The sequence below is a fragment of the Dipodomys ordii genome, unplaced genomic scaffold (genome assembly GCF_000151885.1).
Source record: "Dipodomys ordii isolate 6190 unplaced genomic scaffold, Dord_2.0 Scaffold237, whole genome shotgun sequence".
NCBI classification, from domain to species: domain Eukaryota; kingdom Metazoa; phylum Chordata; class Mammalia; order Rodentia; family Heteromyidae; genus Dipodomys; species Dipodomys ordii.
Genome location: NW_012267453.1, coordinates 747,672 through 770,880, shown reverse-complemented (window position 1 = coordinate 770,880; position 23,209 = coordinate 747,672). Strand labels below are relative to the sequence as shown.

Sequence of the window (23,209 nt, the reverse complement as noted above, 5' to 3'; positions counted from 1 at the left end):
TAATGCATTTATAAGATTATCTCTTTGTTGCTTTGTATGTCCCTCCCCCACAGTATAACCCCTGCTTTCACTATATTTGATGTCAGTATAACTTGTGGAGATGGGGCAAAACAAGTCGTTTAAGGATACAGGTGGACCTGTTGCAACAATGAGTACAAGTTGTCATGTCGAAAACGAGCTATTCTTACTTTCTTTCCTTTCCTTTTCACTTTTCCTTTCCTTTCCTTTCTTTTCCTTTCCATTCCTTTCCTGTCCTTCCCTGTCCTGTCCTGTCCTTTCCTGTCCTTTGCTGTCGTTTCTTTCTTTTTCTGTTTTTTTTTTTTTTGGTTGTGGGGCTTGTACTCTGGGTCTGGGCACTGTTCCACAGCCCTTCAGTTCAAGGCAAACACACTTGAGCCACAGTGCCACTTCTGGTTTCTGGTGATTTATTGGAGATAAGAGGCTCAAGGGCTTTCCTGCCCAGGCTGGCTTTGAACTACAATCCTCATATCTCATCCTCCTGAATAGCTAGGATTGCAGTTTTGAATCACTAGAGCATAGAAGGAAATGAAATCTTAACCCAAGTAATGCATTTTCCTTTTTTGGTATTGTAATATTGTTTTGCATCTGATTTGCTAGTCAAGAAATTATTTCAGTTGTTTGTTGCTGTGTAAGATCATGAACAACTTGTGATGTTTCATACAATTTCCAGCTTTTGATAGTTTCCTGCAAAGAAATTAATGAAGTTTGGTATTTTTTTTAAAAGTTCATTTTCCCGTATTGGTAGAAACAACTTACAATCACATTTAAGTGAGTTTTAATGCCATCACTTAGGTGGACTGTTTCTGAGAGTTGGTGAAAAGTGACCATCTTTGACAGTCAGCTATCCTAATCCATCATTATGATCATTATGATTGTGTGTTGAAGCTCAAATCCCTATTCTTTCTATGGTTTCCTGCAGAGTTCATCATTAGGTCATCCTTTCATTAGATTTGGTGAACTGGAGAGAGTTGTATAATTCTTGACATAAGCAGGCTGACATGTGATCAGAAGTGAGGCCTGGAGAATTCCTCTGGAGAGGCAGTTGGGTCAGGTGAGAGCATCAGCTGCACACCATGGCTTTTTCCACAGGGTGGAGAATCACAGGATTATGTGCACAAAATCCTAGGACAGCCTCACTGAACCAGAGAATGCCACACTCCTCCTTCCAACATCTCTGATGACCTAGGAGTTAAGAACCTAATGATTATACTCATTTCCTATATTAAAACAATTCCTTCTTAGAGATTCTTGTCTGGCTTCTGTTTCACTGTGTGAATCAGAAAATGTAAAGTTATATGGGAAGAGGCATGGCCATATTTGTGCTTCTGGGATATAGGAGGAGAAAAGGGACAACGATTAAGAGGAGTCTTCACATTTAAATAATAACCTTTGAAAGTGTTCATAGTGATGCTACATCTGAGAAGCTCTATCAGCAGGTGGAGGCACCAGGAGGAGCAGCTGAGCAGCCCAGCCTCTCACTTCTGCTTCCCTGGGAGGTTTTTGTTATGGCTTATATCACTGTGGGAGGGAAACTATTATCCTGTTGACAGTAATAAGTGGAATTCCTGAGACTAAATTCTTTCAAAATTGATAAGAAGCTTTGGAGCATTCCCTGGTTTCTTCTGATACCAGTGTAAATCATTGCTATGCCAAGAATGGCAAGGCAAGTGATGGAGACTCTGTCTCCTGGAGATGCAGACAGGAAGGATGGAGAATGGGTTATCTGGATGTCACATATGAAACCTCCCACTGGAAACAAACACAAATGTCCACACTGCTTGTCATGTTTTAGGAGGCCTTCCCTGAAGACCCAGGAAGCACTGAACAGAGGATGGGAGGAATGCTGTCCTTCCTTACCTGGGAGCCAGAGAAGCAGGAGCCCCAGGAGCTGAGCAGGGGTCATCTTATCCATGCTGTGTGCTGACTGGGACCGACTGCTGCACAGGGTGTGAGCAGCCTATTATGAAGTCATTGGGGCAGCAGGCAGTGCTCTGAGCATATGCAAATCAGCAAAGGTGGGTAAAGCTGGGAATAGCTATAGGACCAGCCCAACTCAGGAAATCCTCATATTTCATCTGTGCCCACATACCTTAGTTTAGCCCAGAGAGTGTTTTTCACCCATACAGCAGAAGCTGTGGTGAGTCTATTGTCCTTTGAATAGATCTATTGGTGCATTCAGGGATGATGACCATTTCTCTTGGTTTTTTCAATCTTTATGTCATGACACTGAAAGGGAGAAGAGTAAAGTAATAATTGACTGCTTCATATTCAGAACATGCAGAGAAGTGAAAATATGGAAATAATAGAATTTGTGGATATTTTTAACTTGTTTAATATCTCTATGCACTTAATATCTCATTGACAAAGCAAGAGAAATATAAGTTGTTAAGTTTTCAAGCAATTCGTGCTTCAGGCTCTTCTAAAACACACATATACACAAAGTAAAATGTGATTCTTCCCAAGCAGGTATAAAGGCTGAGTCCAAGTCTTCCTTATTGACTTTACTGCATAAAGGAAAATTTTACTACATAGGAAAATTTTCAAAGCATAGAAAACAACTATATCAAGGGTTTTTGGTACGCATGTCTTGTGGTTAGATGGCTGGAGGGCTGAAGCAAAAGCATGTTGCTACCAGAAAAGCCAAAAATTGTTGTTTTTGTGATTTGTTTTGTGATTTGCCACCAGGTACAATTTTTACTTAGACTTACAGTTTTAAGTTTAACCATATTAACAAAGGATCTTTGCTTGCTTTAGCCTTTCGTAAATATTTTAGTTTAAATGAACATACATATTTTTAGTATTCTTCTGTTACCACATAGCTTTTTCCTGTACCATATTTCAAGTTCAGAAGCCTTCCATTGACAAAGAAATAACTTTAATTCTTCCCTATATTTGTCAGGTGGTTTAAATTTAGAAGTAATCTAATAGTATCTGTTCAAAGTGAAGTTATAAAAAAGAAAATTTTTAATAATACATTTAATGGAAAAGTATTTACCAATAAATGGAAATATTAAGGTAGTTGCCAGTACTCAGTTTTGTAAAATCTATGAAAAAGTTATTTTTCTAGGGTCCATTCCATTATTTTCTCTTTCTTTTCCCTCATTCTTTCTTGCTTTTTTGTTCCTTTCTTTCTGTTTTGTTTCTTTCCTTTTTGATATGATATTTCTCTGATTTCAAGGCTATCATTGATCATGTGATTTTCTCTGTAAGTATTCATCCTGCAATATTAGAGGGACTCATGAAATAATAAAAAGAAGCTGAGAGTTGCTGAGAGAAGGTGGTGAGCATGAGAACAGAAAGTATGATAGAAAGAGGACATGGCCTCTGTACGGTGAGGATATACTATATTTATTCTGATTGAATTGAGAATCTAGATTCCAGAATGATACGAACATAGTCATACTTGAATAACATGATGTAGGAATAATGTCTCACATTTCTTAGGTCTCTGAGCAAGTACGGTGGCCTTTTAATGTAAACTCAAAATTCAAATTAATATAGGAATATCAGCCTCCATATGGAAGACTGATAGATTTTTGTCTATTCAGAGACTTTTATTTTTGAAATGTTTCCAGCTACTAGTGTAGTTAAGTAATTAAATTAATATCAATATATTTTGAACTCTTGACATTGGAAACAGATGTTCTATCATTTGAGTCACATCTTCCACCATATATGTTTAAGTTATTTTTCAGTCATTGGGTCTCACACAATTTTCCAGCCCAGTCTCACTCTACACACCTGTTCTTATGCTTCTCCCATATATTAGAATCCAGGCATGTGCCATCATGTCTTGTTTTCCAGAAATATATCTTGTGACTTTTCTGGGATGTCCTGAAACTCTGGTCCTCCTAATTTTGTCCTCCACATAGTTGAAATTGTGATTGCAGGTAAGATCAATCACACTAAGAGTAAGTATTTCTGAAAATTCAGAATTGTTTTCTTTGCAAGGGCCTTGCTCATCTAGAAAAAAGTGCAAAGTATGAAATTCCTATGTGGTTCTCAGGAAGGAAAACACCAATTGATCCATCTGATTTTGTTGTATATACACACACACACACACACACACACACTCAAATTGTTGAATTTTCTTTCTGATAGTTTGACCACTTTATACAAACAAATTTAAAGAGTTTATTGAAGTATTCAGTGGAAGAGAAACTCCTGAGACAGTGAACCTCAGTGAGCAGCTGTCTGAAGAATATTTTGTTTGAGCTAGAGCACTATGAGAGGAAACTTGTTATTCTCCTGACCATAGCAATTTGCAGCATCTTCAGCCTCCACTGGATTTATGGTGAAGTTGAAATCTGTCTCAGACCCACTGCCATTGAACGGGTTTGGGACCCCACTTTCCCTATTGGATCCTGTATAGCTCAGAGGTTTTGGAGGCTGTCCTGGTTTCTGTTGATACCAACATATGAAACTCTCTAAAATTCATTATCAGCATTCTCACTGGCTCTGCAGATGATGATGGCCATATCTTGAGGAGACAGGGCCAGAGATGCAGGAGTTGGAGTCAGAACAATGTCTCCAGTGGAGCCTGGAATGGGAATCCTATGTCAAGAATGGCCACAGATGTACTGAGACCATCCCAATGTAGGCATATTGCATTAGTGACAGCTATAACTTGTCAGGGAAGACACTTTAATAATAGAAAATTGAGCAAAAAGACTTGAATCAATCATTTTGAGAAACCTGCAAATCAAACAGCCTCAATGGCCGTGATGATTCTGACTAACCTTTTCTGCCAACCTCACCTGGAGCCCAGAGCAGAAGAGCCACACCAAGGAAGCCTTTGATCCCATGTCCAACATCGAGGTTTGACAGTGCTTTTCAAGTCTCAGAACCTGCCTCTAAAGAAGTTTTGAGCAACCTGCACTGTTACGCAATGATACAATGTGCAAATTAATTTGGAAGGGCTTGCTTTTATGTTTAAAGGAGACACAGTTTTTCTTTCACTCAGTGGGAGTTGTGACTAGACAAGACAAAATAGTCTTGAATATTTTCTAGTGTAACTGGAGTATTTCCAGTAATTTGTGAATTTCTCTGTTGAAATTGTATTTCTACTTGAGATGCCATATGGGAGAACATGCCATGGTTGCCCTTCCACACATATGTCACTCAGATATGCTTTTTATTCCCCAAATTGAAGTTGTCACAACATATCAAACAGCAGTACATTCCAAAAGGAAGTCAATAGAGTTAATAGAGGAGTGAAATCACTCAGCTGGATGGCAGGGACGGGGAATTGTCTTTCTGAATACATCTTCTGGACAGCATATCTGCAAATGCCATCCAGAGCAGGAAAGGTCGGGAGGTGCAAGTGTGCTACAGTAGTCAGTGAGCTGGTGATACCAATGAACAAGGAAGCCTTTATGGGTTGCCACGTTACTCACATAGTTAGACTAGCCTGGGTTACATAGTGAGACAGGTAAGTTTCCAGTCTGCATGAACTTACATTACCTTCCTGTGGGTAAAGACTTTCCTGTCTGTTTAATTTGGAAACAAGATCTATTTAGCCCCTAGTTTTCCAATGATAGTGGAATGATTGCTGTGGGTCCTAATTTGAGTAAGAAAAAATCAGATCTGTTCTTTTACTCAGATCTTTGTCCTTACCAATGGAAGCAGTAGCTGAGAAACCCCAAGTTCTCCTGTAGAATGAGAAGATGATACAAACACATTGGATAGTGTTATGTAATCAAGGAGATTTATTTTAGACCAGGGAGTTAATGAAAAGTTATATCTAGAAATATTTGGCAGTTAAAGGATACAACAAATTCACCAAGAATCAACTATTTATTATACTTGTGAGCAATAGTATTTGTCTGTTTAATGGGAAATATTTCATTCAACTACAAAAGTTATGGAGTATTTCATTGTCAGGTGTTGATGACTCTAGAGTGAATGCATTTCTAGCTATTCATGAGGCTGCAATCTGAGGAGTTATGTTTGAAGCCAGACTCAGCAGGAAAGTGAGATTCTTATCTCCAATAAACTGCCAAAAGCCACAAGTTGAGCTGTAAATGCCAAGGATGAATGCTAGCTTTAGCATAAAACATAGGGACAGAACATAGACTCTTGATTATAGCCATTCAAACTGCGGTGAGATGCAATCTCAGTGATGTCTTGATTTGCATTTCTTTTATGGCAAGAGAAGTTGATAATTTCTTCATGAGTCTAAAGACCATTCTTATGTCATCTTCAGAGAAGTCTCTCTTTAAGTCTTTAGTCCTTTTATTAATTGCACAGTTGTTTCTTGAGGATTTGTAGTCGGGAGATTAAATTTTTTGAGTTCCCGGTATATTTTAGATATGAGACCCTTGTCCGTGGTATGGCTAGTGAAGATCTTCTCCCAATCTTGTGGGTTTCTATTGATCTTGCTAGCATTGTCGTTTGCCATGAAGAAGATCTACAACTTCATGCAATCCCATTTGTCCCATCCTTTGATTTCTTATTTTTCTGGGTCTATATTCAGAAAATTTCAGACTGTGCCAAGGAGACTGAGGGTTTCTCCTATTCCTTCCTGTAATGTTTTCAGAGTGTCTTCTTTGACTCCGACGTCTTTGATCCAATTGGAGTTGACTCTGGTACAGGGTGACTCTTATTGAAGATTAGATGGCTATAGGTCTGTAAGTTCAATTCTGGGTGTTCAATTCTATTTCCTCGGTCCTGAGGTCTCTTCTTGTGCCAGTAACCAAGCTGTTTTGGTTATTATGGCTTTGTAGTAGAGTTTGAAATTTGATATTTATATTCCTCCAACACTGTTCTTTCTGTTAAGGATCATTTTTGGTATTCTGGGTCATGGCTATAATCAAGAACTCTAATGACAACATATGCTGGAGGGGATAGGTCCAGAATGGAACCCTACTACAGTGTTGGTGGGAGTGTAAGCTTGTTCAACCACTTTGGACAGTAGTATGGAGGTTTCTCAAAAGACTCCTCATAGAGCTCCTCAATGACCCAGCAATCGCATGTTTGGGTATTTACCCAAATGATCACCAATAAGACCATACTAAAGCTACCAGCACAACTATATTTATTGCAGCATTATTTACCATAGCTAAGATATGGAACCAACCCAAATACCCCTCAGTAGATGAATGGATCCAGAAAATGTGGTATATATACACAGTGGAATTCTATGCCTCCATCAGAAAGAATGACATTGCCCAATTTGTTATGAAATGGAAAGATTTGGAAAATATTACATGAAATGAAGTAAGCCCGGCCCAAAGAAACATAGGTCCCATGTTTTCCCTTATTTGCAATAACTAGTATATTTTTGAGACAAGCAGAAAAGGTCAGATAAGTTGATGTTAGGTAAAATGAACCTCAAGATAATTATTCAAATGATTTTGCTTTTATGCAATTGTATCTAACATATTTATAAGATGATTTCTTTGTTGCTTTGTATGTCCCTCCCTCACGGTGTAACCCTTGTTTCACTGTATTTGATGTTGGTATAATTTGTGGAGGAGAAGGGAAAAAACAACTCATTTAAATAGAGATACAAGTGGATCCATTGTAACAATGAGATATACAAATCATTATGTCTAAAAATGAACTTTACAACTTTGGTGGGGGGGTAATAGAGAGGAGTGGGGTCAAGGGGGGAGATGGGAAGGGATAGGAAGGGGAAATAAAGGAGGAGGAAACAATGCTTGATAAGACATGTACTCATTATCTTGCCCATGTAATTGTAACCCCGCTGTACAGTATTTTCACAATAAAAAAATTACAATGAAAAAAAATAAGATCAGGTATGCCATGGGAAAAATTAGAACAAATACCCAAACATCCAAACAATTATAAAATATTATTTGAAGAATCTATACTCACTAAGGAAAGAAAACCTAGCAGAATTGGATGAATATTTAGACAAATACAAATTGACCAAACTGAACCAAGAAGAAATAAATCAATTAAACATGCCAACATCTTACAATCAGATAGAGGAAGCAATCAGAAATCTTCCAACAAGGAACAGCCCAGGACCAAACGGATTCACTTTGAAATTTTATAAGACCTTTAAAGAGGAACTAATACCCATACAACTCAGATTCTTCCAAGAAATAGAAACAGAGGGAGCTATCCCAATCTCATCTACAAACCAGGCAAAATCCCAAAATAAAAAGAGAACTACAGACCAATTTACCTGATGCACACAGATGAGTAAGACCTCATGGACTTTCCTGCCTGGGCTGGTTTCAAATGTTGATCCTTGCATCTCAGCTTACTGAGTAACTAGGATTACAAGTTTGAGGCACAGGTGCCCAGCCATTTAATTTCTTTAAGTGAAAAGATAATACAAAACATACTGAATATGTTGAAAACTATTTTATAGTAGTTTGATGATGATTATTATGATATAATTGAAGCATATTTTGCAGATATATGTTTACTCCAATTTCTTGATAATGACTCATAAATATGACACTATTGAAACATTAGGTATCTTCTATCCCCAGTATTTTTCCTGTACTGAGACCTCTCATGTTTTGCCACCTTTGGGCCTTTGATATTACTTCTCAAAGGTCATCAGCATGAAGTGATAAGTGTTGATGCTGGACATGATTACTTCAACAAAAATCACATGCCTCTCTCTTTATCGTTTTCCAGAGAGTGGAAATATCATACCTTAACAGATACCTAATATATACAGTTGCTTCTCTATGAGAAAAAGGGACAAAAAAAGAGAGAAAAATATAGACACACACACACACACACACACACACACACACAGAGGGAGAGAGAGGGAGAGAGAGAGAGAGAGAGTCTTGATTTCTTCTCAAGCCAGTAAAATGACCCATTGCAACAATGATATATACAAGACATCATGTTGAAAAAGAAACTTTACATCTTTGGCCAAAAGGGAGGGGAGGAGGGGGGAAGAAGAGAAGATGGGAAAGGATGGGAAAGGGAAACAAAGGAGGAGCCTACAATGCTTGATAAAAAATGTACTCATTAACTTACCCATGTAATTGTAACTCCTCTGTACAGTATTTTCACAATTAAAGAAAAAAATAAAAATGAACTTTACAACTTTGGCGGAGATGGGGGGAGGAGGAGGAAAAGGGGGAAAATGGGAAGGGATGGAAGGGGAAACAAAGGAAAAGGCAACAATGCTTGATAATAAATATACGCATTACTATACTCATGTAATTGTAATCCCTCTGTATGGTATTTTCACAATAAAAACTTAATAATAACTAAAAAGGAAAATGAGTTCTGTTAATTTTAAGACCAATGACTTTCATCCATTGGAATATGGAATCCAATTGAAACAGGACTAAGGACAGGATGCATAGTCCCAGGGTACTGTGTTCTGGTCTCCTCCCTGTGGAGGATGCAAGTACTCTATTCAAGAAAGATTCAGAGCTCTGGGAAATCCATGTGACCTGTGGGTTTAGAGCCAGTGAATGTAGAACTTGTCTCAGGACCTAATTCTTTTCTAATACCTTAATGGTCTTGTACATTCATAAGAGCTTTCTAGAGAGAGACTCTTTGTAATCCCAGTGATATTTGTAAACATCTATTGACTGAACAGTTCATAAAAAAATTAGGACTGATGTAGAAACCTCTCTTTTAGGTTTAGCTGGATCTCAACTTATACCTATTTACAATTGGTGGAGCTCACAGTGGTGCCTTGTTTATGATCATGGAAGAAAGGGAAATCTTGAACCCTTCCTAACCCAAGTTCATCCTGGATGTTAAGTTTCAGTGAATATTTGTGAAAAGATCCAAACTCATTCTTCCATATTATGAGAATACAAAGTCTGAAGTTGAAAGTGCATTGCCAGCCCAATTAAGATACAAGAATGATACCTATCTGAAAAATAAAAATGGATGATGAATGGCTCCTGTGTAGGAGTCAGGAAGCTTCAACAAAATAAATATATTCTCCACTTTGTCACTCAATGTATTAAACATGTCGCATCCTGTTATTGCAAAAATCTTTATAGATTTAAATGGATTTTTTGACTGCTACTCTTTTTGAATTTGCATTGAAAGCATATAGATTAAAAGAATATTGACATAAAATAGACCACATTTTATAAGCTTTACAATTATATGAATTACATTTTTAAAAATTCTAAAACCTTTTAAAGGTGAATGAGGGCTGTGGAATGACATTTTTCCTCACAAAGGTTTGTACCTTTGATTCTGCTATATTGAGCCATGGGAGAAGGCACCAAATTAGTCCTCTCTGCTTCTGAAGTACTCCGAACCCAAGTTCAACACTGCTGATGTGTTACTGGTCCTGTTTCCTTCTCCCTCCAGGTCTTTGGCTCTGTAAAGATGCCAATAGAAAGCCATTGTGTCAGAACTTATCTTTATCTTCTTTTCTGAGGCCATCATTAATTACAAACAAATTGGAATGAGAATTGTGCTACGAGGTGAGTCCTCTTAATTCCTACTTTTATATTCACAATTCTGAGCACACACTTCAGAGCCTGCATGAGCTTCTTGAAATACTAACTCTCAAAAAGAATGCTCACTTTTCTGATATTATCTCATTTCTCCTTGTCTTTAGATAATCTTGCTCTTGTATTTTTATGTTTGTCCTGAGGAACAGAAGTATACACCTTTTCTAACAAATCAAAATTAATTTGAAGAGGACAGATTTGCCAAAAGAATTGGAGGTTTTATTATCCATGTAGTTGTTTCCTGAGTCAGGTCAACACCAGCTGGTATATTGACATCAACCAAAACTAGGAAATCCCCTAAGCTTGTGATCCAAGCTAGCTTGAACGAGGCAGGGGTTAAGACATTTCTAACCGTTGAAGGACCAACTATAGAAATATTTTGTTCTGTAAGCTGGATATTTGTGAAGTTAGAAATTGAAATATCACTTAACACATATATGCTTGGAGAGGAAAGAAAGACATTGACTTGCTGAAGATCAGTGGCCAATATAATGTGTTGTATATTCTTTAAGATGGCAATTCAGAAAACCTCAAAAAGACCATTTTTATTTGAGTAGCTGTTTTAGTTTCTATGAAGAAACTGATTGAAAATAAGCTATTTTATATTTTAGTGAAGTGGAATGTCCAAAATAATTTATGGGCACTCCTCATATGTAACAATTGGTTTCAACTATTAAAACACAGACTCAGTGTCATGGGTATTTTGCTGGGGCTAAGAAGAAGCTAGATTGCAGACAATTCTTCCTTCAGAATCTGGCTGCCTCTGAGAAGCACTATCAACAGGTAGAAGAACTAGGCCAAGCAGCTAGGACTGCCAAGCCTCTCACTTCTGTTTTCCTGGGAAGTTTTTATTATCACTGGGGGAGGGTAACTGATATGCTGTTTATAGTAATAAGTAGTAAAATATTCAGGCTGAAGGCTGCTGATGGTAAGAGAATAATCTGTACCAGATCCACTGCCACTAAACCTGGATGGGCCCCCAGAGGCTAGCCTTGACGTGTAATAGATCAGGAGCTTTGGGGAATTCCCTAGTTTCTGCTGATACCAGTTTAATACCCTTAGAATACTCTGACTGACTCTGCAGGAGATGGTGACTGTGTCTCCTGGAGATGCAGACAGGGAGGATAGAGACAGGGTCATCTGGATGTCACAACTGGTACCTGAAATTGGAAACATAAAAGCAAATATCCACATTATTAGTCATGTTATTACAGGACTTCCCTGAAGCCACAGGCATCACTGACCACACAGGGTGGGAGAAGTATTATCCTTCCTTGCCTGGGAGGCAGAGCAACAAGGAGCCCCAGGTGATGAGTAGCAGTCCTCATGTCCATGCTGTGTGCTGACTGGGACTGACTGCTGAACAGGTGTGAACAGCTTATTATGAAGTCATTGTTGCAGTAGGATGTGATCTAGGCAAATGCAAATCAGAAGGGCTGGACAAAGATGGATATTCCTGCAAGGCTGGCTCATCTCAGGAAATCATCATAGGTCCATGGTGCCCATGTTTGTTAGTTTTAGACTAGGGAATATGATTCATTCAAATAAGACAAGTCACAATCAGTCTGCTCTCTTATGAGTAAGTCTACTGGTGCCTCAGGGATGAGGACCTGCTTTTCCTGTGTGTCCTAATCTCAATTCTCTGTAGTGACTTTGAAAGGGATAAGATAAAGGCAAAATGAATGTTTTGTATTCTGTGTATGGAGGAAGTAAAAATATGGAGAGAAAAGAGTTTCTGGACATTTTAAACTGGTTTAATATCTTTATGCATGGGAACATCTCACTGCCATAGCAAGAGAGATATAAGCTGTTTTTATGTGTCAGTCTATTCCAAAACACACATGTAAACATAAAATAAAATGTGGATTCTAACTGGGCCTTGATGGCTCACACCTGTAATCCTAGCTACTCAAGAGGCTGGGATCTGAGGATTGTGGTTCATAGCTAGTCTGGACAGGAAAATACATGAGAATCCTATCTCCAATTATCCACCAGAAAAATGGAAGTGACACTGTGGCTTAAGTAGTAATGCACTTGCCTTGAGCTGAGGAGCTCAGGGATAGGGCCTAAGCTCAGAGTTCAAGCCCCTCAACCATCCCCCCCCCCGCGAAATGTGGATTCTCCTTTAGATCAGGTATAAGGTTGAGGCAAACTTTCCCTTATTTGGCATTACTATGTAAATTATAAAAACACTTAAAGCAAGGAATGCAATGGCCTAAGTAAGCCATGTCCTGTGGTTTGATGGCAAAGGTTCAGAAACAAAAGATTGTTGCTACCAGAAAAGGCCAAAATTACTTCAGTATTTGTGATATGCCACTATCTCCACTAGATGTTTTAATCTTGGACTTAAGACCACATGTTATCAAAGTACATGCTATGTTTAATAATCTTATGATGACATATAATAATTCAAAAAAGCAAGGCAAATAAATTATCCAAAATCTGCTTCCTCATGTGGAACACTAATAATTAAGAAGCATGTAGTCTCACATGGAAGGTGGTCAGAACCAAATCAGTGAGTAAGAGAAAGGACATTGAGACAATGGCTTTATATATCATGTTGTTTCTTTCTCATTGGTCTTCCAGTGTTATGATATCTTCTCTGGGTCTTCATTATTTTATGATATCTTCTCTGGGTCTTTACTATTTTATTTTCTCACCCTTGCAAATAAATAGGATGATACCCAGACTCTTCCTTTCTGTCTGGGAATATTAGCAATCTCAAAGCTAGATCAGGTCAGAGAAGTTGTCTGAAACAGGTAGTGAGGAGAGCAAGACAGACTGAGAACTCATCCTCCTAACCAGAAAAATTGCTTTGGGCCAGAGGCCTGTGAGAGCTTTTTCTACCTGTGAAGAGAATAAATTTCTACTATCTTGAACTTCCACAGGCTGATTCTGGTGTTCCAGAGGTCTGCAGGTGAAGGGCCTGGAGAAATCACTGGCTAAATATATCAAGAGCCTGTTGTTACAAAGTTGCCAGCCCTACCCCTAATGATCTTCACTGGATACTGGTGTGTAAATCCTGCCACCTGCTGGAATGAATGGTCAAAATGAGGACAGCGTCGTTTGGTCTAAGTCAGAGCCCAAAAGAAATCTATGTATAGATGGTTTATGAAAAGACAACATTGGGATATAATAAATCATACAGGATTCTAAATATCAGCACAAAATCAGACCAAAAGAGAATACTCATAGGAGAGAAACAATTAGGCAGAATGTCTACACACTTCTTCATGTTTATATAAAATTACATGTAATTTTATACGTGCCATTCCACAAACCAGTTTATGAACACAATACCTCTTCAGTGTCATCCCTTTTAAAATTCTCACTTCGCTCACACCACACGTAGCTTCATGTTTTTTTTTAACAGTTTTTCTTTGTTTTGTTATATTTTTTGTTGGTTGGGGGGCCCTAACTCTGGGTCCCGGCCCTGTCACTCAGCTCTTCAGATCAAGCCACTTGAGCCACAGTGCCACTCCTGACTTTTTCTCCTTGAAATTGAACCCAGGGCTTCATGCATGCAAGGCAAGCACTTTCCCACTGAGCCTCCTTCCTAGCCCATGAATGTTAAATTTTAAGTTATGTTTTGAAATTGTTGCCGTTACAACTGATTCATGCATACAATGCATTTTGAGATATGTCAGCCCCCTTCAACTTGCCCTTTCCCTTGTTTTTCTCAGTTCTCTGGCATATGCACTGCATTCTGACCTGCATTCTACTCATTCCTCTATTTTTTCTTCTACCTCTTTCCTCCTGATCTCAAACACTCTTGCAAGTACATTTCCTAGCACTCAGATTTTTACACCTTGACTTGATCTCAGAAAAGCAGTTTTAATATATTTCAAATCATTTCTAACACTTTCATAATTTGCCTAAAAATGATGAAATAAAATTAGTAGAATTAATAATTTCCATACTCTTGGTGATTGTGTGTGTGTGTGTGTGTGTGTGTGTGTGTGTTTGTGCATTCTAGTGATGGTACTTGAACTCAAGACCTGGGCATGATCCCTGTGTTTTTGTGTTCAAAACTAGTGTACTACCACTTGAGCCACATCTCCACAACTAGCATTTTTGTTGATTAATTGGAGATTAAAATCTAATGGACTCTCTTTCCTGGGCTGGCTTTGAGCCATTGATCCTCAGATCTCAGTCACCTGAGGGATTAAGAATTAGGATTTCGAGAGAGAATAAATAGCCAAACAATTCTAGGCAAAAAAGGAATACTGATATAATCTCAATCCCAAGACTCAAGCTCTACTATGAGCTATACTAAAAAAATCTTTGTATTGACACAAAAATAATCCCAAAGATGAATAGACCAGACTAGAAGACCTAGAAATAAAACAATATATTTGATATGGTTTGATTTGGAGTCAAAGTATACCCTGGGAAAATGATAGCTTCTTCAATTAAAGATTTTGATTAAACTGAGCATCCATATGCAGGAAACTAAAAATCCATCCATATGTCACCATGTACAAATATCAACTCATAGAAGATCAAAGACCTCAACATTAGACCTGAAAGTTTGAAATTACTACAAGAGAGAGTAGGAGAAATATTAGAACTCATTGACATACGTAGAAAGTTTTAGGATAGAGTTTCAAAGGCATACCAGATAGGAGAGAAACTTGACAAATGGGATTGCATCAGAAATATAGCCAAAAGACTATGAGAAGATATTTTTGTTGTTGTTGTTGTTCGTGGGGCTTGAACTCTGGGCCTGGGCACTGTCCCTCAGCTCTTCAGTTCAAGGCGAGCACTCTACCACTTGAGCTACAGTGCCACTTCTGGTTTTCTGGTGGTTTACTGGAGATAGGAGTCTCACGGTCTCTCCTTCCTGGGCTGGCTTTGAACTGCGATCCTCAGATCTCCGCCTCCTGAGTAGATAGGATTACAGGCTTGAGCCACCAGCACCCAGCTTATGAGAAGATCTTCACCAACAATACATCAGACAAAGCCTAATATCCAAACTATCCCATGAACTTAAGAAACTACTCCCTCCCCAAACTAGTAAATCAGTTAATTAATGGGCAAAGAGCTAAGGATAGATGACTTAGAAGATGAGGTAAGAATGGCAAAGGAACACATAAGGAAATGCTCATCATCCCTGGCCATAGAGGAAATGAAAAATAAAACCAACTCATTGATTCCATCTCACTCCATTAAGATTGGTCAACATTGTGAATTCAAATAACAAATGTTGGTGGGAATGTGGAGGAAAGGCAATCTTATTGCACTTTTGGTGTGAATGTTAACTGACACAACAACTCTGGAACAGTCTGGAGGTTCCTCACAAAATGAAATATAGATCTTCCTTGAAACCCAGCCACACCTCTCTGCATCTGCCCTGAACCTCACAAGCCAATATACCATATAGACACTTGCACATCCATGTTCACTGCCACACTATTAAAAATAGCCAAGTTGTTAAAAGAGCCGAGATGCCCTACAATAGATGACCAGTTAAATGTGTTACCTATTCACAAAGGAATTGTACATAATCATTAGAAAAAATAAAATTATGTCATTTGCCTGGAAATGGAGGGACCTAGGAAAAATCATGTTGTGTGGTATGCCAACCTCACAGAGAAAATAGTACATGTTTTCTTTCATGTGGAGAGTCTATATGTAAAACATAGGTCTCTAGGCATGTACACAAAGTGAGACTAAAGGAAGAAAGAGGAACAGAAATACACAATACCTGTGTACTTATTTTTTACTTGAAACATATATTTTTATTGAAAATAAATTGTACAGGGGGATTACAGTTACATGAGCAAGGTAATGAGCTCATTTCCTACCCAGCAATTTTACCCCCTTATTTTTTCCCCTACCATCCCTTTCCTCCCCACCTCCCCAACTCCTCCCGACCAACTCCCCAGCAAAGTTGTAAAGTTCATTTTCAACATAGTGTCTTGTACATCTCATTGTTACAATGGGTCATCCTGTATCCTTATTTCTGACCATACAAAATAACATTTATAAAAAGAAACTCAAAAACATAAAAAGACATATTTCAATATTACTGTTTTGTTTTCTTGTCTTGTTTGTTAGTTCATATAACTTGGGAGGGTAAGGAGAGTCACAGAAATGTAGGCACAAATGGTGAACAAATGCAGCAAAGGTACTCATGGACACTATGTTGAAAATGAGCCATCTAACTTGTGGATGGTCCTTTATGGAGGAAGCTTTGGAGAAACTAGGAACTCCTTGAACCTTCCTCAATATAATAAAGGCTATGTACAACAAACCTACAGTCAGCATTATACTAAATGGTGAATAGTTAAAACTATTTCCTCTAAAGATTATGACAAAGTGGTCTGCTCTATCCACTCTCTTCATAATAAAGGATTGGGAGGATTAACAATGTGAAAATGGCAATACTGCCAAGATCTATCTAAAATACAATGCAATACCCATTAGTATCCCAACATTTTTCAATCAACAAGAAGAAGCAATCCAGATTTTCATGTGGAATAATATAAAACCCAAATAGCTAAAGCAATTTTTAGCAGGAAGAACACTGCTGGAGGAATATCAATGCTTCAAACTCTATTATAAAGCTGTACTTACAAAAACAGCTTGGTACTAGCACATGAACAAGCTTGTAGAACAATGAAATATAATTGAAGACCCAGAAAGAAACTCACAGACCCATGGCCACCTAATCTTTAGTAAGGTAGCCAAAAACAAAGATGGAAGAATGACAGTCTCTTCAACAAATGGTGCAGTCAGAATTGGCTATACATGTGTAGAAACATGAAAATTGAATTTAAATCCTTATAGATCACACTGAATCAGAATTCACTCCAAATGGATCAAAGATCTTGAGGTTCAAACCCCAGTACTACCAATTTGACAAGTGTCACAATGTATTTGTGTGAGATTCATGCCACTTCACCTATAGCAGTGGTTGGTTACAGTCCTGTTTTCTCAATGTTTCACATGTCTTCCAAGCTTCAGCTTACTTTACAAGAACTTCCTCTGATCTTTGATCATACATACTCAAATTTTTCAGCCTATGGTCTCATCTGCACATTGTCAAAATTTGTCTTAGGAAAGGGAGAATTTCATCCTGCTCTCCTCTACCTCTTACTCCTAATCCTCTTTCCCACTTTCTCCCTCCTCCTTCACTGAAGGACAATATTTTGAGGAAGATAAATTGGAAAGTTCTTTTAAAATTACATGATTGTATTATTTTTGTTAGTTGTGTGGCTTGACCACTTTGCCTGGGCACTGTCCCTATGTTCTTCAGCACTTCAGCTCACGGCAAGCACTCTACCACGTCCTGTTTTCTGGTTTATTGGAGATAAGAGTCTCCTGGACTTTGCTGCCTGGACTAGTTTGAACTGTGATCCTCAAATCAGCCTCCAGAGTAGCTTGGATTACAAACCTGAGCCACCTGCTCCCAACTCTATGATTGTATTTTTTACTGCTTTTGTTGGAAATGGGTCTTCAACTACGGGTCTGGGTGTTGTCCCTCAGCTAGAACTCTACCAGTTGAGCATCAGCTCCATTTCTATTGACTTTAATACAGTAGGTTTATCTGTAAAATTCACAATCCTAATGATATTAGAAAAAAGATAATATGAGTATATTAAAATACTTCTAAAAGTCAACATCCATTCACGACATTCAAAAGCTACTAGTGTCTAAGGAAGACATAAATAATGAAAAATACACCAAAGTGGTTTGAAATATAAGTAAAAAAATCGATAAGTATCATAATCAGTGGTGAAATATTTTAACATTTTACCCATAGCTTGTTTTAAATGTTGAATTATTTGCTATCATATTCTTACATAAAAAATTATACAGGATGGTCTCCTGCAAATTCTATATAGCAAGAGGTAAAAGAAGACATTGAATTTGAAGTGGAGAAGCCAGGTATTTTCTTTTACTGATGAAATTTGTACAAATAAATTAAAATGATTAAAATAAATCATTGGATATAATAATAACTTAGTTGAGTCTATGCAAACACAGTGAATAGAAAATATTTCTTTTAGAGTAAAGAAGACACAGCTACTCAAATGTATTTCCATAGTCATAAATTGGAGTACAGCATCATTTTACATTTTCCATAGGTTAAAACATAGAATCAAACCATGCGAAATTAAAATTCCCTAAAAGAATATTTAAAGTAGAAAATGCAAACCTAGAATTTCCTTGGCAATTTAAGACACTCAAGATAGCCCAGAAAGTATTAAGCTCAGAAATTTGCCCTTATGTTTTCCAACTTTATTTTCATTTTTGTCTTAGAGCATCGTGGTTAAGTCAGTTTGCATGCAGTAGGTGCAGACAGAAAAATAGTCAAGTTGACAGCTCACACAGGAAATACACATCTTATGGCTCATGGAATTGTAAGCCCTCTGTGCAACTCCTTAATAATAACAATAAAAATGTCAGGAGCCAAGTACTAGTGGCTGATTCCTGTAATCCTAGCTTGTCATGAAGCTAAGATCTGAGGACTGATGTTGGAAGCCAGCCTGAATAGGAGAGTCTATGAGACAATTATATCCATTTAAGCACATAAAAAATCAGAAGTAGAGCTGTGGATCAAGTGGTAGAATGCTTGCATTGAACACAAAAAGCTCCAGGAAGAAGCAAGGCCTTTCCTTGAGTTCCAGCCCAAGGACTAGAACCAAAATGAAAACAAACCAAAAAGAAAAGGAGTAAGGACCTGGTCCACCAGTATACAACCTAGTGATTTCTAACAAAAGAATGGAGTGGGGATACATCGGTGTAATTATTGTTTTGATGTGCTGTGCAGATTCTTCTAATCATTTACTTGTGGAAACCACCAGTATTTCCTGTAGAGTTTCTGCATGATGAGTCCTACTGAACATGGACAGTTAGAAAAGACTACATTAGAATTACTGAAACCTGCAGGCATATGCTAGGGCAGAGGGGAGGAATGGAGGATCACCTGTCAAGATCAATCTACAAGCAGTTGAGAGCATTGGTACTCACCCCTAGGTGTCTAGACAGGGAAAGGACCTCAGTAAGAAGGCCTCTAGTTTCACAAGCAAATGATGTGGTCTGAGGGACACCAGAGAAAACTCCAGTTCTGTGTTTAGCTTCACTCAATAACATAAGCCAGTCTTGGAATGGCTATAGGCTAATAATTTCTTCTATTAAAAAGAAACTCTACTTGCTTGAATTAACTAACATGCCTCAATTTTATGAAAGAACCCCAAATAATACTCTCAAAGTTTCCTCTCTTGTTATGATTTGTGTGCTCTATTGAATCAGGAGAGACATTGCCAAGTGTGTACTGCTGCAGACAGAGAGGTAGAGTACAGGGAATTCTGCCGAGATGATTCTACCAAAATCTTCAAGTGACCTTTAGATTCTAGATGTATCAGAGAAGCTGTGTCATCAGGTGGAGGCACCAGGAAGGGCAGGTGGGACAGCCTAGCCTCTCACCTGTACTTCCCTGGGAGCCTAATGTTATGGCTTGTATCACTGTGAGTGGGTAGCTACTATGCTGTTGACAGTAATAAGTGGAGAAATGTTCAGGTTGCAGGCTGCTTATGGTGAGAGTAAACTCTGCCCAAGATCCACTGTCCTTGAATCAAGAGGGGACAAGAATGGTAATTACTTTGCACAATACAAGAGAAACTTAGGAGCTTTCCCTGATTTCTGCTGAATCCAGTCTAAAGAAATGTTAATGCCCTCACTGGCCCTTTAAGCCATGGAAACTCTGTATACAGAGAGGATAGAGACTCTTCATTTGGATGTCACATCTGGCACCTGGCAGTGGAAACATAAAACAAATATCCTCCTTGATAATCATGTTACAAGAGGCCTTCCTTGCAGTAACCAGAGAGCCCCTACTGTACTAGGCTGAGTAAATCCCCAGCATTGTTCTTCCTTACCTGGGAGCAAGAGCAGCAGGAACCCCAGAAGCTGAGCAGGGGCCTTCATGTCCATGCTGTGTGCTGACTGGGACTGACTCCTGCACAGAGTGTGAGCAGACTATGAAGTGCTCAGTGCAGTGGGCTGTGCTATGGCCACATGAATATCAGCAGGGGCGGGCAGAGCTGGGCACCTCTGCAGGATTGGCTCAACTCAGTGAATCACCACAGGCCTTGGATACACAGGTTTCATAGGCTAGAAAAGAGGAACATGAAGTTGACTGCAGAGTTTGGGAGATGATTTGATGGTAGAAGACACTTTTATGACTATTTTCAAAATGTATAATGCACAGAAGCCACAGAGTTACTAGAGTATTTCATATATATATTGAAATATCTTGTTACTACTTAGATCTTTTATTCACTCTCATTCATTCATCCTGGAAAAAATCACTATGTTTTCATTATTAAGTACTTATGCATTGAAACTTTTCTTACTTTCTTTCCTTTCCTTTTCACCTTTCCTTCCCTTCCCTTCATTTCTTTTCCCTTCCCTTCCCTTCCTTTTTTATTTTTATGGTTGTGGAGCTTGGACTCTGGGCCTGGGCATTGTCCCTCAGCACTTCAGCTCAAGGCAAACACTCTACCATTGGAGCCACTGTGCCACTTCTGGTTTCTGGTGATTTATTAGACATAAGAGTCTCAAGGACTTTCCAGCCCGGGCTGACATTGAACCACAATCCTCAGATCTCAACCTCCTGAGTAGCTAGGTTTGCAGATTTGAGTCACTAGCACATAGAAGGAAAAGAAATCTTAACCCTATAATGTATTTTCCTTTTTTGAGTTGTAATATTGTTTTGCATCTGTTTTGCATTATCAAGAAATTATTTCAGTTGTTTGTTCCCGTGTAAGTTCATGAACAACTTGTGATGTTTCATACAATTTGCAGCTTCTGATAGTTTTCTGCAAAAGAATTAATTGATTTTGTTTTTTCTTTAAAAAAGCTCATAATCCCAGATTGGTAGAAAAAACTTACAATCAAATTTAAGCGAGTTTTAATGCTATCACTTAGGTAGACTATTTCTGAGAGTTGGGGAAAATTGATCATTGTTGACAGTCAGTTACCTCAATACATCATTATGATCATTATGATTGTATGTGGAAGCTCAAATCCGTGTTCCTTCCCTTTTTTCCTGAAGAGTTCATCATTAGGTCATCCCTTGATTATATTTTGTGAACTGGAGAGGCTTGCATAATTCTTCACATAAGCAGGCTGACATCTGATCAGAAGTGAGGCCTAGAGAATTCCCCTGGAGAGTCAGTTGGGTCTGGTAAGAGCATCAGCTGCTTACCTTGGCTTTTTCCACAGGGTGGAGAATCACTGGATTGTGTGCTCAAAACCCTAGGATAGCCTCACAGAATCCAAGAATGCCACACTCCTCATTCCAACTTCTCTGATGACCCAGGAGTTAACAACCTAATGATTAGACTCATTTCCTGTATTAAAACAATTCCTTCTTAGAGATTCTTGTCTGGCTTCTGTTTTACTGTGTGAAGCAGAAAGGATGACTTTATATGAGAGAGACATGACCATGTCTGTGCATCTGGGACAGAGGAGGAGAAAAGGGACAAAGATTCAGAGGAGCCTTCACATTTCAATGAAAAACTTTAAAAGAGTTCATAGCTGTGCTACATCTGAGAAGCTCTATCAGCAGGTGGAGGCACCAGGAGCAGAAGCTGGACTGCCCAGCCTCTCACTTCTGCTTCCCTGGGAGGTTTTTGTTATGGCTTGTATCACTGTGGGAGGTAAGCTATTACCCTGTTGACAGTAATAAGTGGCAAAATCCTCAGGCTGCAGGCTGCTGATGGTGAGAGTGAACTCTGTCCCAGATTGACTCCCACTGAACCTTGATGGAATTCCAGAGGCTAAATTGTTTGCATGATAGATCAGAAGCTTTGGAGCATTCCCTGGTTTCTGCTGATACCAGTTTAAATAATAGTTAATGCCCTGACTGGCCCGGCAAGTTATGGAGACTCTGTCTCCTGGAGATGCAGACAGGAAGGATGGAGACTGGGTCATCTGGATGTCACATGTGGCACCTGCATTGGAAACATAAACACAAATATCCACACTGTTAGTCCTGATATAGGAGGCCTTCCCTGAAGACCCAGCCAGCACTGAACACATGGGAGGGGAGTAGTGCTGTCCTTCCTTACCTGGGAGCCAGAGCAGCAGGAGCCCCAGGAGCTGAGCAGGGGTCCTCATGTCCATGCTGTGTGCTGACTGGGACTGACTGCTGGGCAGTCCTCTGTCTATTATGAAGTCACTGGGGGCAGTAGGCTGTGCTCTGAGCATATGCAAATCAGCAAAGCTGGGTAAAGCTGGGCATAGCTATAGGACCAGCTCAAGTCAGGACATCCTCATATTTCCACAGTGCATACATACCGTAGTTTAGCCCAGAGAATGTGTTTCACCCATATAGTATAAGCTGTGATGAGTCTACTGTCCTTTGAATTGATCTATTGGTACATTCAGGGATGATGACAATTTCTCTTGAGTTTTTAAATCTTTATATCATGACACTTGAAAGGGAGAAGAGTAAAATAATAATTGAGTGCTTCATATTCAGAACATGCAGAGAAGTGAAGATATGGGAAAAATAGAGTTTGTGGATATTTTTACTGGTTTAATATCTCTATTCATTGAAGCCTTATCACTGACATAGTAAAAGATATATAAGCTGTGAAGTTTTCAAGCAATTCATGCTTCAGGCTCTTCTTAAACACACATATACACAAAGTAAAATGTGATTCTTCCCAAGAGCTAGTAGAAACGCTGAGTCCAACTCTTCCTCATTTACTTTACAGCAAAAAGGAAAATTTTGCTACATAGGA

The 23,209-nt window shown here is 38.7% G+C and overlaps 1 pseudogene and 1 gene segment (V, D, J or C); both read right to left on the bottom strand.

Annotated features, from left to right (window-relative positions):
* Nucleotides 1-4,448: 4,448 nt before the first annotated feature.
* Nucleotides 4,449-20,413, bottom strand: LOC106000755. The segment is given in 3 exon segments: nt 4,449-4,561; nt 11,276-11,608; nt 20,336-20,413. Coding segments are annotated over 3 exon segments (501 nt in total).
* Nucleotides 20,414-22,003: 1,590 nt separating this feature from the next.
* LOC106000754 lies at nt 22,004-22,586 on the bottom strand (annotated as a pseudogene).
* Between the last annotated feature and the right edge of the window lie 623 nt (nt 22,587-23,209).